The sequence below is a fragment of the Neoarius graeffei genome, chromosome 12, assembly GCF_027579695.1.
Source record: "Neoarius graeffei isolate fNeoGra1 chromosome 12, fNeoGra1.pri, whole genome shotgun sequence".
In the NCBI taxonomy this organism is placed as follows: Eukaryota; Metazoa; Chordata; class Actinopteri; order Siluriformes; family Ariidae; genus Neoarius; species Neoarius graeffei.
The window spans coordinates 13,354,464-13,373,512 of NC_083580.1; the positions used below are offsets into that span (position 1 = coordinate 13,354,464).

General features: G+C 40.1%; 1 protein-coding gene across 1 annotated transcript in view; it reads left to right on the plus strand.

The window, feature by feature from the left end:
• man1b1a (mannosidase, alpha, class 1B, member 1a) overlaps positions 1 to 12,730 on the plus strand; it is an 80,013-nt gene extending 67,283 nt beyond the window's left edge. The window contains exon 14 of the mRNA XM_060935542.1: positions 4,942 to 12,730. Coding sequence (XP_060791525.1) covers positions 4,942 to 5,148 — 207 coding nt within the window. The 3' untranslated portion in view covers positions 5,149 to 12,730. The remainder of the gene's footprint in view (positions 1 to 4,941) is intronic.
• Positions 12,731 to 19,049: the final 6,319 nt, after the last annotated feature.

Here is a 19,049-nt window from a genome sequence, read left to right on the forward strand (position 1 = left end):
CCACATTCACGAACTGGCACGACGAGTTCACACATAGTTTGCGCATGGTTTACGCACTTCCCGCATTGGCGCGACGAGTTTGCGCAATTCGGACGGTGTCGTGCCGACTTGGGCACGCCATATAAAAAGGGGGCCTCCCCAACCCCTGGTCATTTTTGAATTGGCTGTGGAAGAGACAACATGCTGAATACCAGAGACACAATCATTGCAGAGAAGAGAAGATGCCTATACCTGGCAGCTGCTCTAGCCATTGTTGAAGAGCAGCAGAAAAGGCTGGAAGAGGCAGAAGAGCAAGAAAAGGCAACCCCACCTCGAAGAAAGTCCGGGTCCGGGAATGGTTGACCAGAAGGCACGAGTTTGGACAGTATGACAGTCTACTGACTGAACTCTACAAGGAAGATCAAAGGGGCTACAAAAATTACCTCAGAATCACACCTGACCTGTTCCAAGAGAACTGCTCGTGAACTCGTCGTGAACTGCTCGTGCCATGCGCAAACTGTTCGTGAAGTGCGTAAACTAGTCGTGAACTGCTCATGCCATCAATGCGTGACCGTGTCAGTGGGAAGGCACGGCCACGCTGCGACGCGCACCAATTCGTGAACATGTCGTGAACTACTCGTGAACTCGACGTGAGCTGTTCGTGAACTATTTGTGGCAGTTCGTGACAGTCGTGGCATGGCGCGCACTTCCACGCACTGGCACGCATCCTCCCGCATCGTCCCGACGAGTTCACGACGAGATCACGAACAGTTTGCGCATAGTTCACGACCCGGTCGCGAAATTTTGTCGTGACCAAAATTTGAACATTTCAAAATTCTCGTCCCGATATGGCACGCAGTCACGACGGGTTTACGCACACTTCACGCCAGTTTACGACTAGTTTGCGCACTGGCACGACTCGAGTCGTGCCAATGCGTGCCACGGAATCGTGCAAGTGTCAGCCTTGCATTACTATGGGGGAGTACTGAGGGCAAAAGTGGTCCGACAAATCAAAGCTAAGCGGGGGAGGGTACAGAAAATCCCCGACCAAAACAAGCTGTTTCCCACCAAAAGGCAAAAACTTGACAGGCGATTCGTCATCACAAAGTTCATGGATGATGCAATTTACGATTTCAAAAATTCTGCGACTCACCATGCTTATCTCATCAATTATAATAGTGTTAGTCTCCTTTACACATTCATGAACTAGATTTTTGGTGAGAGCACGACTTACGACCATTGAGCTTGGGAGATCAGCCATTCCAATGCCAAAGAAACTGTGCAGTGTCCAGACAAAATGGTGAAATTCCTCACCATAGACAGTGCAGGCAATACCAGTGGAGCACAAGATAACCACTTTTTTTCCTCTGAGATCGTAGTGACCTAACTATATCTTTTACAAGGAATGACTTTCCAGTCCCAGCAGGGCCGCCAACAAGAATATTGTGGCCGCTGTTGACTGCTTGAAGAATCGTAGCTTGCTTTTCATTTAACATTTTGGTTTATTTACAGTTGTTACAGAGCCGGTTTGGGATTTAAAATTGCCAACACTTTTACCTGCTTCATCAGGTGTTTCTGATTGGCTGCCGTAATATTGTACCCTCCCCCGCTTAGCTTTGATTTGTCGGACTACTTTTGCCCTCGGTACTCCCCCATAGTAAGAGTGTTTGAATTATCTATTGTTCGTAACGGTCCAATCAGCTTTGAGATAACGTTTGGTTTCGGGTTTCCTGTGGTGTAACGTACTCGTTTCCGTCCAGATTTTCCATGGCAAGAAGTTTGGCCTGTTGCTTTTCGTAATTAAATGGTGAAATCTATACTATTAGTTAAAAGATATTTTGTATTGAAATACCTCCTGGATATCCTTAGACATTCTTCTTTTTCCTGGTGGGTTTAAATCTGGAAGAATCCTCGTCTCATCTCATCTCATTACCTCTAGCCGCTTTATCCTGTTCTACAGGGTCGCAGGCAAGCTGGAGCCTATCCCAGCTGACTACAGGCGAAAGGCGGGGTACACCCTGGACAAGTTGCCAGGTCATCACAGGGCTGACACATAGACACAGACAACCATTCACACTCACATTCACACCTACGGTCAATTTAGAGTCACCAGTTAACCTAACCTGCATGTCTTTGGACTGTGGGGGAAACCGGAGCACCTGGAGGAAACCCACGCGGACACGGGGAGAACATGCAAACTCCGCACAGAAAGGCCCTCGCCGGCTACGGGGCTCGAACCCGGACCTTCGTGCTGTGAGGCGACAGTGCTAACCACTACACCACCGTGCCGCCCCAAGAATCCTCATTTTTAGTAAAAAAAAAAATCAGGTGGAAGCAGAGTGACTTGGCCTGGCGGTTCGCTGGAGTCTCCAACCTTGTGTCTTTTTAGGTAACAGAAGAGTATGGGGTACCCAAAAATGGCTAAAATACACTTAAAATGACCAAATACGTGCACGAAACGGTAAGTACACTTGTTTTCTTGCAGTCTAAGCTTTATTTGTGAAATTTGGACAATCGTTTATTGATTTATTTTTTATATCAATTTGTATACAGTACATACATCTTATACAAATCGTCAGCCTAAGTTACCTGTAGTAGGTATTTTATAAATTCTAATAATGTCTCATGAAATTGAAATAATGTGCCATAATATATAATTTGGTGTAACCATAGTATCGTTATTCATAATGATGCTGTGTAAATGACGTGGAATGTTTTGTAGTTGTTAATAATTATAAAGCAACTGTAATATTTATTCACAGGTCATTATTGGTGATAGTTTGTTCAGAACATAATGAGGAGTGAAACATGATTAAGTTACCAAGGAAGTATCGAGAGCACATTATTGGAGCTCTGAGGTATTATTTATTTTTAGTATAAACACAGAGGTGATTTATAGGAAATTGCTCACGCTGACTGGTCGAGAGATTCAGACCATTTCTTGATAATCACCTCGAGCGACTCGCCAAAATGGCAGCCAATTGCTTTGTCACCGTAAGTGAGGAAGAATTACAAATATTATGAAAGAAAATGCGGTTCCTAAAAGCACTAAAGAGGCAACTAAGGTTGGTCTAAAACTATTCAAAGGTAAGGTGAAATTGAGATTTTATTTTCTCTATTTCAAAACAAAGGATTTTATGTGAGTCGGCATGGATAAGTGACACAAGTCTGCGCCGCGCCTTTATTATGTTTGCATGCCGCTTTTGAATTTTGAAAAAAAATTTTAGACGATTTATGTTGTAAATAATAATCTGTGTATTTATACTAAAACAATTCTTCATCTCAGGCTCAGTGAATGTCAGTGATTTATTCTGTCCACATTCACTGGATATGAGCAATCGGGCGCTCTGATTGGTTACTCTACAACTAGGCTATCAGCTCGTATACCATGAGTAGAGAAAAAGAAAATGGTGGAGCATTTTGCTGAACCAACTGAGGACAAAATAAAAACTCTATTCGAAAACAAAACCCCCAAAAATACAAAAAAAAGCAACAAAATATGGAATAAAAGTATTTGATAGTAAGAACGTATCTTTTTTTTTTTCAAGAATTATTATTATAGCATTTTTTTGCAAATTGTTACTGTCATTCTGCCGGTTTGTTTACATTCTAAGCAGAAATGATTTCGTCGGACGTTTTGTATAAAGTTTTTGTTTATCGAATTTGCAAAAAAAAAAATGCTCTGTTTCTCAAAATCCAGTGAATGTGGAGAGAATTAAGCAGTTATTCCACTCAATCTCGTCATACGTGGCTTGTAGCCGACTCGGCGCTATGCACCTCATCAGCTATCAGCTCATGTACGAGTCGATTTCGTGGAATAACCGTTAAATAATAACCTCGACTTCATCTCGATTATTATTCACCAATATTCACTTCGCCTTCAGCGAATAATCATTAAATATAAAAATGTAATCATTTTTATATTTATACCTATAGACATACAACCCCGATTCCAAAAAAGTTGGGACAAAGTACAAATTGTAAATAAAAATGGAATGCAATGATGTGGAAGTTTCAAAATTCCATATTTTATTCAGAATAGAACATAGATGACATATCAAATGTTTAAACTGAGAAAATGTATCATTTAAAGAGAAAAATTAGGTGATTTTAAATTTCATGACAACAACACATCTCAACAAAGTTGGGACAAGGCCATGTTTACCACTGTGAGACATCCCCTTTTCTCTTTACAACAGTCTGTAAACGTCTGGGGACTGAGGAGACAAGTTGCTCAAGTTTAGGGATAGGAATGTTAACCCATTCTTGTCTAATGTAGGATTCTAGTTGCTCAACTGTCTTAGGTCTTTTTTGTCGTATCTTCCGTTTTATGATGCGCCAAATGTTTTCTATGGGTGAAAGATCTGGACTGCAGGCTGGCCAGTTCAGTACCCGGACCCTTCTTCTACGCAGCCATGATGCTGTAATTGATGCAGTATGTGGTTTGGCATTGTCATATTGGAAAATGCAAGGTCTTCCCTGAAAGAGACGTCGTCTGGATGGGAGCATATGTTGCTCTAGAACCTGGATATACCTTTCAGCATTGATGGTGTCTTTCCAGATGTGTAAGCTGCCCATGCCACACGCACTAATGCAACCCCATACCATCAGAGATGCAGGCTTCTGAACTGAGCGCTGATAACTCGGGTCGTCCTTCTCCTCTTTAGTCCGAATGACACGGCGTCAAATGAGCCAATATTTGGCATGAAATTTCAAAATGTCTCACTTTCGACATTTGATATGTTGTCTATGTTCTATTGTGAATACAATGTTTTTGAGATTTGTAAATTATTGCATTCCGTGTTTATTTACAATTTGTACTTTGTCCCAACTTTTTTGGAATCGGGGTTGTACATATATTTGTAATCCCTTTATACATTTATATAAATATATCAGCTGTTAAGTGGACATAAGGCCAGAAGTGTTACAACAGTTCATGCTTTGTTGTCCTCGTGTCCCCAGGTCCCCAGCGGAGGCTACACGTCCATAGGGAACGTACGTGACTCAGTCAATCCCAGCCCCAAGGACAAGATGGAGAGCTTTTTCCTCGGAGAGACTCTGAAGTACCTCTTCCTGCTGTTCTCCGATGAGCCCAAGCTGATCAGTTTGGATAAGTACGTCTTCAACACCGAAGCTCATCCTCTCCCGATCTGGCCTTCTGCATCGTGATCTGTGCTGGAGCTGTACAGACTGAAGCTTCCGTATGCTGGGAGGATCCTCCAGAGCTCTTCATCTGGATTAGAGAGCAACTCGAGTGTCAGAGCAGGACTCGTCTTCTTCAGTGTCAGTCAACGGTCTTGTATTGGCCCTTACACTAAACACAAAACCACTAACAAGCGTTTTTAGTCTGCTCTGTGGCGACGACGTGAATACGGATCGAACTGGAAAGACAGAATGGTTAATCGTATTGTTAAATAATTTGTCTCCATCCACATCCTCGCTATTAGATATAAAACTCCAGTATCAGTAGGTTATTGCTGCTTGTCATCCACATTTCGGGGTTTATCTTACTTGCATAAGACAGCTCGGATTACATGCTGTAAAAACGTCAGGCGATTCTGACGCCAAACGAAGTATTATTTTGCCGTTTTTATATTTATATCATCTTGTGTATTTGATGCACGTGAGGTTTTGCATTTCGTCTTGTTGAAGTGACAAGCTGTTACACAGGGGACCTACAACCGCATTTCTGAGTGTTACATTTATGAGATACAGGATGCATTTAGGACCGTGTTGAATCGTGAGCCGTTTGTTTTTAAGAGTTATATTTTATTTGATGGCTCTAAGGCCCGAGAGATTTTATTCGTTTCTGTTCACTTCATCTGACAGCTTTAGCACTTTAGTAAAAGCCCACGACTTGATTTAGTAGAGTTCCCTCAGGAGCCTCTTGAGCTGTAGCATTGTTTTGTGTTGTGATCCACAACTTCACCAGCTGTGAGACAAAACCTGAGCTAGACTTCTGAGTTGTGACAAAAACAACTTTTTTTTTTAATTATTTAAAGGAACTGTTTGGATTTTTGGATATTTCTTCTGCCTATGAGGTGAATTCCAATGCAAACACTGACAGGCTTTGTTAGGCTTGAATTTTTTTTTATTTTTTTATTTATTGCCATCACACGGTGTCCGTCCGTCCACAATTCACAAAAATCGCTACTCCTCCCTGAGTTTTCAATTGATTTTGATTCTGATTGTTTTGTTTGGAAGATCTAATAATCAATCTGCACAAAATTTACTCCCTGGTTTTGTGATTTCTCATTCACAAATTGCTAATTAGGCCGATTCACGAACTTTCAGGAAAATCGCTACTCCTCCCTCAGTTTTCACGGGATTTTGATTATTTTGTTTGGAAGATGAAATTGTTCTCATGAAGAGCTAATTATAAACGAGTCTGGTTTCTCATGGTACGGCCATGTGAGCTACTACGTCGCTGATGCTCTGGTATATTTCTGTTGTTTTTTTTGTTTCTTTTTGTATCTCTGTGCGTCATGCACAGGTGTCCACCAACATATCTGGAATTCAGCAAAACTTCACCCTGAACGCTTCTGCTGAAATTGAAATATTTGTGAAGTGTTTAGTGATTCGAGTGCTGATTTGTTGGTTAGTGCAATATTTTCACTATTCCTGTGAAATGTATGCCATGGAAAATTAATATGCAAGTCATTCAGGGTGGATTTTTCCTTTCATAGATGTTGAACATGTGGCTGTAAAGAAGTAAACAATTGGATAGTGATAGTTGGATACACTGTACATGAGGACGATATACATTACCTACCCAGAAACGCTGTACGTCTCGGCCTTATTTCCTGAAAAAAAGTTTTCACGTGTTGCAAGTTTTTTATTTTCAGGAATAAAAAAGAGATGGCACATGTCGCCTCCTTTTCGAGCGTCAGTGAGCTACACTTATACATCTATAATCCCTTTCTATGAGTCGTGATGGATGCAACTATGCAGAAATATAAATCCACTGTAAGTAGATGGGTCGAGCAGCTGTGTTGCTACGGGGGCGGAGTCGATTTCAGGGCCGGAAAACTGCATACCATGCCATTGGTCTCAATTATGTTGCACAAGGGGTAAAATTAAAACATCCTTGTATGGACCCAGTACTATAATTTTTTTGATTTCCTACAGTGGTGCTTGAAAGTTTGTGAACCCTTTTTTTTAGAATTTTCTATATTTCTGCTAAATATGACCTAAAACCCAGTTCAACAAATAAGACAAAAATATTATACTTGGTCATTTATTTATTGAGGAAAATGATCCAATATTACATATCTATGAGTGGCAAAAGTATGTGAACCTTTGCTTTCAGTATCTGGTGTGACCCCACTTGTGCAGCAGTAACTGCAACTAAACGTTTCTGGTAACTGTTGGTCAGTCCTGCACACCGGCTTGGAGGAATTTTAGCCCGTTCCTCCATACAGAACAGCTTCAACTCTGGGATGTTGGTGGGTTTCCTCACATGAACTGCTCACTTCAGGTCCTTCCACAACATTTCAATTGGATTAAGGTCAGGACTTTGACTTGGCCATTCCAAAACATTAACTTTATTCTTCTTTAACCATTCTTTGGTAGAACGACTTGTGTGCTTAGGGTCGTTGTCTTGCTGCATGACCCACCTTCTCTTGAGATTCAGTTCATGGACAGATGTCCTGACATTTTCCTTTAGAATTGGCTGGTATAATTCAGAATTCATTGTTCCATCAATGATGGCAAGCCGTCCTGGCTCAGATGCAGCAAAACAGGCCCAAATCACGATACTACCACCACCATGTTTCACAGATGGGATAAGGTTCTTATGCTGGAATGCAGTGTTTTCCTTTCTCCAAACATAACACTTCTCATTTAAACTGAAAAGTTCTATTTTGGTCTCATCCGTCCACAAAACATTTTTCCAATAGCCTTCTGGCTTGTCCACGTGATCTTTAGCAAACTGCAGACGAGCAGCAATGTTCTTTATGGACAGCAGTGGCTTTCTCCTTGCAACCCTGCCATGCACACCATTGTTGTTCAGTGTTCTCCTGATGGTGGACTCATGAACATTAACATTAGCCAATGTGAGAGAGGCCTTCAGTTGCTTAGAAGTTACCCTAGGGTCCTTTGTTAACAAATCACAGGGAGTGAGAGCTTAATGGGACTGAGCACACACTATCCAGGCATCTGAATGAAGCGACAAGGAGGCTCTTCTGCTTCAAATAAGAAGGTGGTGTGAACTCAGTGTTTTGAAAATTCACTTTACCTCAGCTTGTCAATGATCCAAGCAAGGTAAACACACTTTCTTTGTGGCAAAACTTGAAAATTTCAGCAGAATCAGAACACCGGTTACAGAGGCAATTAAAATGCCATATGTGACATAAATGTTTACGGAAAATAGGTGAATAAACTTTGGCCAAATGGCACATCTTAAAATTCTCAGCGTTTCAGAAGTCTGTGTGTTACACCTATATACGTTAGACTCTGGCTTCTCGGACAGCATTTTGAATGACTCCAGTTCTTACCTGTTGGGACACAGCAGCCTACTTAGAAATAACTTAAAGTTGTTTTTGGAAAATGTCGCATATGGAACCATGGGTGAATCTTACTACACATTTAAACTATCAACTGTTAGTCGTCCAACCAACAAGAAATTTAGAGGCTATGCTAGAAACTATGAACCGTTCCTATCTGGTCCTATATCTGCATGCAACACGGCATACGGCCAAATGGGAGGCTTTGGGTGACTGACTGTGGTCACCTGGAAATAGATCAGAAAAAAATCATGATGCTCCCCAAGCCAGTCCTATATGAACACTATTAGGACTATTTGGTGATAAATATCTAACATGATCTAATAGGAGCTTAGACATGACATTTTTTGGAGTGGGACCAATAGTGTGACCAGGGCCACATACAGAAGTGCGAAATCAACGAATTAGCGAAATCTACTATGATTTTGCTTAATTTAGTTTTAAGTTAGTTATTGAGTTCTACTTATTAGCTTCTTTATCTGGTTACTTGAATTGAAAGGATTTCATTGAAAACTCCAAAACAAGTCAAATTTAGGAATAGAAAGCTCCATGGTGCAAGTCAATCGAGAAAATATTATTGTACACTTTTTTTCCCATCGCTTTCTCCATAATTTAGTTGTGGCCAATTCCCACCCAAGATAAAGGTCATCACATTCTCTATCACCAGGTTCTTCCTCCACGTGATGCAAGCTGACCGCAGCGTGAAGGGCATGGCGTAACACACTCGGACGAAAGCACTTATGATCTATCCTGTTATGTGCAGACTCGCAGATGCCCTAACCCTAACGTCGCTGTAATTGACAGGGGTGAGAGAGTACACCACTCCTTCCCTTTTTTGTATTGTAGCATTTTTCTATCACACCACTTAGGAGGGGTCCTATGAAATCCATCCGTCCATCCGTACATACATACATACGTACATGCATACATACATACCACCCCCACCCCCCTTATGGACCTTTTTTTTAAATTTCTTTTTATTTTTTTTAAATTCAACAAATGCCATGTTTAAGCTGTACTTTTACATTTAAAATGCCTTCGAAAATCCAGGGTTTTTAATCCCCTGCTGGCCGAAAGGCCCGAAGGGGGATTATGTCGTGGCAAAGTCTGTCCGTTCGTCCCTCCCTCCCTTAAAGGGTGCTCACCTTCTGTAATCAACTCCTCTCACAGTTTTTGGAGGAATTTCACGAAACTTGGCAAAAGGCATTGTTATTTGTCGGTAGTAAGCATATTGTTATTTTGTTCAATTCGGTCGCATTTTACCAGAGTTACAGCCCTTGATTAACAACCTTGCATTTTCATATTTCATGAAGGTGTGCTCGCCTTCCGACATCAACTCTTCTCACGATTTTTGGACGAATTTCTCGAAGCTTGGCAAAAGGCCTTGTTATATGACATTAATACGCATATTGTGATCTAATTTCATTTGTGAAAATTTTCCCAGAGTTTTGAGCCTTGATTAAATACCTTGTACTTTGACAATTTCATGAGGGTGTACGTTCTTCTGAAATCAACTCCTCTCACAATTTGTGGAGGAATTTCACCAAACTTGGCAAAAGGCTTTGTTATATGACGGTTACACGCATATTGAAATTTCATTTAATTTGGGCAAATTTTACTAGAGTTATGCCCTTGATTATTAACAAACTTGTACTTTGGCAATTTCATCAAGGTGTGCTTGCTTTTTGAAATCAACTTCCCTCACAATTTTTATCCCCCGCTGGCTGAAAGGCCCGAAGAGGGATTATGTCGTGGTGATGTCCGTCCGTCCGTCCTGGGAAGGGTGTTCACCTTCTGAAATCAACTCCTCTCACAATTTTTGGAGGAATTTCATGAAACTTGGCAGGATTCTTTGTTATATGTCGTTAATATGCATATTGCAATTTGGTTCAATTCAGTCACATTTTACCAGAGTTATGGCACAGTTGCCAGCGGGGGATATTGTGCTCTCGGAGCACTCTTGTTAATCTTTTTACAGCAAGGGATTCCTTAAACCTACTAAAAAAAATCAACAGACCTTCAGTACTGATGTATTTCATAGACATAATTCAACTCTTCAAATATGAGGCTGATTAGTTAGTTATTAGGTAATTGCTAATTAAGTAATAATAATAAGAATGATCAGAAAGGAAAAACTTGCCTGTTTGATTGATAATGATGGTACCTATAGATCGAAATGTTTCTGCCAAAAGAATTTGAAAAACTATCAAAGTATAAAGACCTCCAGATTAAAATTGAAAGAATGTGGCACCTTTAGACCACAGTCGTACCAGTAGTTGTCGGACCTTTAGGTCTGGTAAAGAAAGATACTGAGAAGCATCTTGAAAAAATCCCAGTGAGGCCAAAGATACAGGAAATCCAAAAAATAGTTTTAAATAATACAGCTCGTATATTAAGAAAAACCCTCTCACTTTGACATGTTTCTCGATGGCTAAAGGTATAAGCGACAACTTTCCCACTGCCTCAGATCTCTGGTTGCGGCCCGGCAGTGGGACTGTAGCAAAAGCTGATAAAAGGATTTGAAAAATATAATAATAATAATAATAATAATAACGTTTATTTGAGCTGTACAGCTTTTTATTCCAGAGCTTTCTACTTACAGAAGACATTTTTATTTAACTTGATGTCACTGGATTTTATTCTCATCACTGAGTTACTGATTCTTGGATTAAATCCATTCAATTCTAGTGACCAGGCTAATAACTCCAAGAAATTTGTTTCAACTTTGGCCTTAAACCACTCAATTAATAAGTACTTTGCTCACCAGTAATCACTGCTGTACGGATGTAGAGAATTTATTCATTTACACTAACTCACATTATTTTGCACTAAATCTGAGTCGGAGTTCACTATTTAACAACTTCGTAACAATATTTCTAATGCGTGGTTTTTTTAATTATTATTATTTTCTGCTGTAATCTTTGTATATGCAGCAGTGTTTGCAAAAAAAAAAATAATAATAATAATCAGGCATGTGGAGGGCAAAAGATTTGGCTACAGATACAGCCGTTTAATGTGCAGTCATCTTCATTTCAGTGATTGAGGGCTTATTCTGGCTCATGTCATGCTTAATTTTTTATACCCCATCATTTTGGAGGCTTATCTGTGATAGGTTAGCGTGTGTTCAAAACCTCCTGAAGCTTCCACCGAATATGTAGATAAGCCTTTATCAGAATAGCACATTTTCCTTGTTTTGTAATTTACTGCAAGAATGAGGAACGGCTCCGTCCTGCTGACTCACTCATAGCTTGGTGGGAAAAGTTAAAATTGTTTTCATGCTTTTCGTATCCTGAAATGAGTAGGATAAAGAACAGAGTCCCTTTGTCCTTGCCAGCAGACAGGTTCTGGTTTCTGATTTCTTCTTTTTCTAACATGCATTCTCAGTAACGGAGCTGTGAAGGGAAATAAGTCACAGGGGCCAAGATGCTTCTAGTAATGGTGTGTGTGTGTGTGTGTGTAAGTAATGCATTGATGGGGGGGAAAGATCTCAAAATGTGTCTATCATTATTTATTGGTCTTTTTTTTTTTTTAGTGTTATGCATAACAGCAACCATTGAAGGAAAGCCATGAAAAAGGATTGCATTTACGATAATATATACACTCACCAGCCACTTTATTAAGAACATCTGCAAAGGTAAGGTGGGGGAGGGGGTGAATTTTCAATTCTCTGTGAGCCTTTGTTCACTCAGCTCCTTATTCTTGGCTGATGGGATTGGAACCTGATGTGCTGTTCCATATGTTGTGCATTCTGAGATGCTTTTCTGCTCACCATGTTTGTAAAGAGTGGTTATTTGAGTTAACATAGCCTTCCTGTCAGCTCGAATCAGTCTGACTGCTTTCCTCCATCCTCCTTCATCAGCAAAGCGTTTCCGTCTACAGAACTGCCGTGCACTGGATGTTTTTTCACACCATTCCATGTAAATTCCACAAGATCTGCAGCGACTGATTTGGATAATTGCACGAATGAGCTGGTGTTCTTATTAAAGTGTCAGGTGAGTGTATATTTGAGACTTTTTTTTTTTTTTAAAGTAAAGCTTAATGTAGTGTAGCAGCAAAAAAAAAAAGCCAAACTAAAACGTCTCGTCTGGATACAGTGTTTGCGTAATGACCCGCACAACGTACTCCTTGCTTCTTTTGGCTGCTTTCTGTGTTTGTCATCAGATGTTTTAATACCATTCACTGAACCTCTGTACCACGTTCTGTAAATAAAGTTTGTAAGATTCCCCAAATAAAAAGATTTGACTTGAGTACATGTGCTGTGTTTTGTGTAGAACATTTTTCACCTTAAAACGGATATTAATATATAGCAAACATGAAATGATTGATGTTACAGTGCCCTCCTTGATTATTGTCCCCTCTTGTAAAGATTAATAAAAAAGGGTGAGGAAAAAAAAATCCACCTTTTGATGAAGTCGCTTCATGTCACACTGAAATAATGAGAAAAATCCATCCTTTAACTAAAATAAATTTATTCAGAGAAAAACAAATCCCTCATCAAGAAATTATTTTCACCAAAAACACACGTGTCACTTTTAATATTATAACAAGGGATGATGTTTGTAGGAATAAGCATGTTATTGCTTCCGCTTTTAACAAGTATTTTGCTGGTGTTGTAGCTCGTCTTTTAGATCCCATAGGGGATTTAGTAACTACTATTCGCAGCACGTTTAATGTGAAAACTTTTAGTTCACCTCAAGTGAATCGACCATCATTTCAATTTAAGAGCGTTTCTGAGAGTTTTATTCGTTTGCAGCTTCGAAAGTTAAAAAACAGCAAGTCCGTCGGTCTTGATAATATTTCTCCACGTCTACTTAAAGACGCTGCTGATATTTTTACCAAGCCAATAACAGAAATAATTAACGCATCTTTGTCAAGGTAAAGTTCCTGATGATTGGAAAAGTGCATGTGTTATTCCCCTGTTTAAGACAGGAAGGGCTGAGGATATGGATAATTATAGACCTATTTCTATCCTTCTTACTACGTCTAAATTGTTAGAAAGGGCAGTTCATGCTCAGCTTTATGAATATCTGAACCAGAATAAGATCTTGAGTCCATATCAATGTGGTTTTAGAAAGGCGTATTCGACCAAGTCTGCGGCATTATTATTTGCAGACACTATACGTAGGCATGTCGATCAAGGTCATATGACGGGCAGTTTTTATCGATTTTCGTAAGGGCTTCGATAGTGTTGATCATGCCATACTGCTACATAAGTTGTCTGCCTTGGGAATTATGGATCGAGAATATAAGTGGTTTGAAAACTACCTTTGTGGTAGAACTCAGATTGTTCGATTTCAAGAAGTATTATCAGAATCTGAGCCCATTATTTCTGGTGTGCCTCAGGGCTCAATACTCGGTCCTCTCCTTTTTGTTATCCATATCAATGATTTACCAGTTGTTGTTAGGCAATGCAGCATACTTATGTCTGCAGACGATACTGTTTTGTTTTGTTCTGGTTCAACTGCATCTATAATTGAAGGAAAGCTTAATGCTGACCTTGAGTTGGTTGGATCTTGGCTTGGTGAAAATAGTTTGTTTCTAAATGCCACAAAAACCGAGTCCATGCTATTTGGAACTTATGTTAAGCTTTCACAGGTTTCTGATTTTAATATACTATTCAGTGGTCGCCCTATTAAACGTGCATTTGAATTTAAATATTTGGGAATTATTTTTGATGAATGCCTTTCATGGAATTCCCATATCCAGTATATATTATCTAAGGCTGGCAAAAGGCTGGGTATGCTAGGGCGCATAAGGAATAATTTAACATTACACTGTGCGAATATTATGTATACATCTTTCATTCGCCCTGTTCTTGAATACTGTGATAATGTATGGGGGTGCTGTGGTAGTGGAAATTCTACAGTGGTGCTTGAAAGTTTGTGAACCCATTAGAATTTTCTATATTTCTGCATAAATATGACCTAAAACATCATCAGATTTTCACACAAGTCCTAAAAGTAGATAAAGAGAACCCAGTTAAACAAATGAGACAAAAATATTATACTTGGTCATTTATTTATTGAGGAAAATGATCCAATATTACATATCTGTGAGTGGCAAAAGTATGTGAACCTCTAGGATTAGCAGTTAATTTGAAGGTGAAATTAGAGTCAGGTGTTTTCAATCAATGGGATGACAATCAGGTGTGAGTGGGCACTCTGTTTTATTTAAAGAACAGGGATCTATCAAAGTCTGTCTTCACAACACATGTTTGTGGAAGTGTATCATGGCACGAACAAAGGAGATTTCTGAGGACCTCAGAAAAAGTGTTGTTGATGCTCATCAGGCTGGAAAAGGTTACGAAATCATCTCTAAAGAGTTTGGACTCCACCAATCCACAGTCAGATAGATTGTGTACAAATGGAGGAAATTTAAGACCATTGTTACCTTCTCCAGGAGTGGTTGACCAACAAAGATCACTCCAAGAGCAAGGCGTGTAATAGCCGGCGAGGTCACAAAGGACCCCAGGGTAACTTCTAAGCAACTGAAGGCCTCTCTCACATTGGCTAATGTTAATGTTCATGAGTCCACCATCAGGAGAACACTGAACAACAATGGTCTGTATGGCAGGGTTGCAAGGAGAAAGCCACTGCTCTCCAAAAAGAACATTGCTGCTCATCTGCAGTTTGCTAAAGATCACATGGACAAGGCAGAAGGCTATTGGACAAATGTTTTGTGGACGGATGAGATCAAAATAGAACTTTTTGGTTGAAATGAGAAGCGTTATGTTTGGAGAAAGGAAAACACTGCATTCCAGCATAAGAACCTGATCCCATCTGTGAAATATGGTGGTGGTAGTATCATGGTTTGGGCCTGTTTTGCTGTATTTGGGCCAGGACGGCTTGCCATCATTGATGGAGCAATGAATTCTGAATTATACCAGCGAATTCTAAAGGAACATGTCAGGACATCTGTCCATGAACTGAATCTCAAGAGAAGGTGGGTCATGCAGCAAGACAACGACCCAAAGCACACAAGTCGTTCTACCAAAGAATGGTTAAAGAAGAATAAAGTTAATGTTTTGGAATGGCCAAGTCAAAGTCCTGACATTAATCCAAACGAAATGTTGTGGAAGGACCTGAAGCAAGTAGCTCATGTGAGGAAACCCACCAACATCCCAGAGTTGAAGCTGTTCTGTATGGAGGAATGGGCTAAAATTCCTCCAAGCCAGTGTGCAGGACTGATCAACAGTTACCGGATACGTTTAGTTGGAGTTATTGCTGCACAAGGGGGCCACACCAGATACTAAAAGCAAAGGTTCACATACTTTTGCCACTCACAGATATGTAATATTGGATCATTTTCCTCAATAAATAAATGACCAAGAATAACATTTTTGTCTCATTTGTTTAACTGGGTTCTCTTTATCTACATTTAGGACTTGTGTGAAAATCTGATGATGTTTTAGGTCATATTTATACAGAAATATAGAAAATTCTAAAGGGTTCACAAACTTTCAAGCACCACTGTACATCTCTAGAAAGATTTCAGCGGCGTGCTGCAAGGATAGTTACTAGAATAGGCGAGAGTGATGGGGCCTTAGATGCAGTTCATTGGTCCACTCTACAAAGTAGGCGTGACGACCACGTGTTCAAACTTGTTAAGAAATGTATTAATGGGAGTTGCCCGCAATTTTTTTAGAAATTATTTTACTTTTAATAATGCCATACACAACAGGTTCACTAGACACAGCAATATGTTACATTTACCAAGGGTAAGAACCGAGCTGGCTAAGAAATCATTTTATTATCATGGATGTATAATTTTTAATAGGTTACAATTATAGTTGATGATTATTTGACCTTTCCCGGATTCGCTTGGATGCTCACGGAGCGGTGGTCATGGGTCGAGGTCGGCTTTGATGGGTGGTTGGTTCAGTCTCAGCTTTTGGCCTTTGCTTCGTGGGCATCCGGGCGAATTCGGGAGGGGTCTATTCCAATATAATTATACTTTTATACATTTAATAATCCTTTTATATTTTAGCTTTTTTGTACTTATTGTTAGATTGAATATTGAATATATATTGTAAATAATGTAGTCAAATTTTATTATAATTGGGTTTTTTTGTGATTTTTGTTTGTTGTAAGATGTATATGTGTGTATAATAGGGCTCCTTTTGATAGCAGAGGCATTTTGCCACTGATCGGACTACCCTGTTGTTGTTTCAATAAAGGTTCCAAAACCAAACTTAAAAGTTTTTTTTATTGAGATTTTATTTGATAGACCAACACAGAGTAGCACATAATTGTGAAGTGAAACGAAAATGATAAATGGTCTTCAAAATTTTAAACAAATAAAAATCTGAAAAATGTGGTGTGCATTAGTATTGAGCGCCCTGTCCTCTGATACCTCCAAATACAATCCAGTGCAATCAATTGCCTTCAGAAGTCATCTAATTAGTTAATAGAGTCCTACTGTGTGTAATTTACTCTCAGCATAAATACACTTGTTCTGTGAAGGCCTCAGTGGTTTGTTAGAGAACACTGAAGAACAAACAGCATCATGAAGACCAAAGAACTCACCAGACAGGTCAGGGATAAAGTTCTGGAGAAGTTTAAAGCAGGGTTAGGTTATAAAAAAATATCCCAAGCTCTGAACGTCTCAAGAAGCACTGTTCAATCCATCATTCAAAAATGGAAAAAGTATGGCACAACTGCAAACCTACCAAGACATGGCCGTCCACCTAAACTGACAGAGCGAGCAAGGAGAGCACTGGTCAGAGAAGCAGCCAAGAGGCCCATGATCACTCTGGAGGAGCTGCAGAAATCCACAGCTCAGGTGGGAGAATCTGTGCACAGGACAACTATAAGTCGTACACTCCACAAATCTGGCCTTTTTGGAAGAGTGGCAAGAATAAAGCAATTGTTGAAAGACAGGCATAAGAAGTCCCGTTTGCAGTTTGCCAGAAGCCATGTAGGGGACACAGCAAATATGTGGAAGAAGGTGCTTTGGTCAGATGAGACCAAAGTTGGAACTTTTTGGCCTAAATGCAAAGCGCTATGTGTGGCGGAAAACTAACACTGCTCATCACCCTGCACACACCATCCCCACTGTGAAACATGGTGGCGGCAGCCTCATGCTATGGGGATGCTTTTCTTCAGCAGGGACAGGGAAGCTGGTCAGAGTTGATGGGAAGATGGATGGAGCTAAATACAGGGCAATCCTGGAAGAAAACCTGTTGGAGGCTGCAAAAGACTTGAGACTGGGAAGGAGATTCACCTTCCAGCAAGACAATGACCCTAAACATACAGCCAGAGCTGCAATGGAATGGTTTAGATCAAAGAATATTCATGTGTTAGAATGGCCCAGTCAAAGTCCAGACCTAAATCCCATTGAGCATTTGTGGCAAGACTTGAAAATTGCTGTTCACAGACGCTCTCCATCCAATCTGGCTGAGCTTGAGCTATTTTGCAAAGAAGAATGGGCAAAAATTTCAGTGTCTAGATGTGCAAAGCTGGTAGAGACATACCACAAAAGACTTGCAGCTGTACAGTAATTGCAGCAAAAGGTGGCTCTACAAAGTATTGACGCAGGGGGGCTGAATACTAATGCACATCACATTTTTCAGATTTTTATTTGTTTAAAATTTTGAAGACCATTTATCATTTTCGTTTCACTTCACTCTGTGTTGGTCTATCACATAAAATCTCAATAAAAAACTTTTAAGTTCGTGGTTATAAGGTGGAAAAATGTGAAAAAGTTCAAGGGGTATGAATACTTTTTCAAGGCACTGTATAACATTTTACAAGGTTGGAGATACAGAGCAGGACATCTCAGACCGTTCCTCTTTACTCAATCTCTCCAGATCATCCAGGGTCCGAGACCTTCTCTGGTGCTCTCTCTCCTCTTCAGCTCGGCCCACAGGTTTTCAGTGGGGACTGAGATGGCCAGGGCAGAAGCTTGGTTCTGTGCTCAGTGAACCATTTTTGTCTTGATTTGGACAAATGCTTCAGATCATTGTCCTGCTGGAAGATCCAGTAACAACCCAGTTTGAGTTTCCTGGCAGAAGCAGCCAGATTTTAGATTTAAAATGTTCTGGTATTTCATGGAGTCCATGACGCCATGGACCCTAACGAGGTTTCCAGGGTTTTGGGAGGAAAAACAGCCCCCAAACGTCACAGAACCTCAACCATATTTTACAGTTGGGATCGGGTTCTTTTCGTTATAGCCATCTTTCTTTTTACGCCAAACCCACCTTGAGTGTTTGTTGCCACAAAGCTTCATTTTTGTTACATCAGACCAGAGAACACAGTTCCAGTCAAAGTTATTGTAGTGTTTTGCAAACTTCAGGTGCTTGCGTTTGTGGTAAACTGACAGAAAAGGCTTTTTCCTGGCAGATCTTCCAAATAATCAGTTGGCATGGAGGTGGCATCTGATTGTGGTTTTGGATCCATGGAAAGACCAAGATTTTACTTTTTCATTGTAATTCACCAACACTGATCTTCGGGGATTTTTTTTTCCTCTCTTACCATCCTCCTCACTGTACGTTGGGGCAAAATAAACTTGGATCCTCTTCCAGGCAAGTTTGTAACCGTTCCAGTTGGTGTCCACTTTTTTATTATT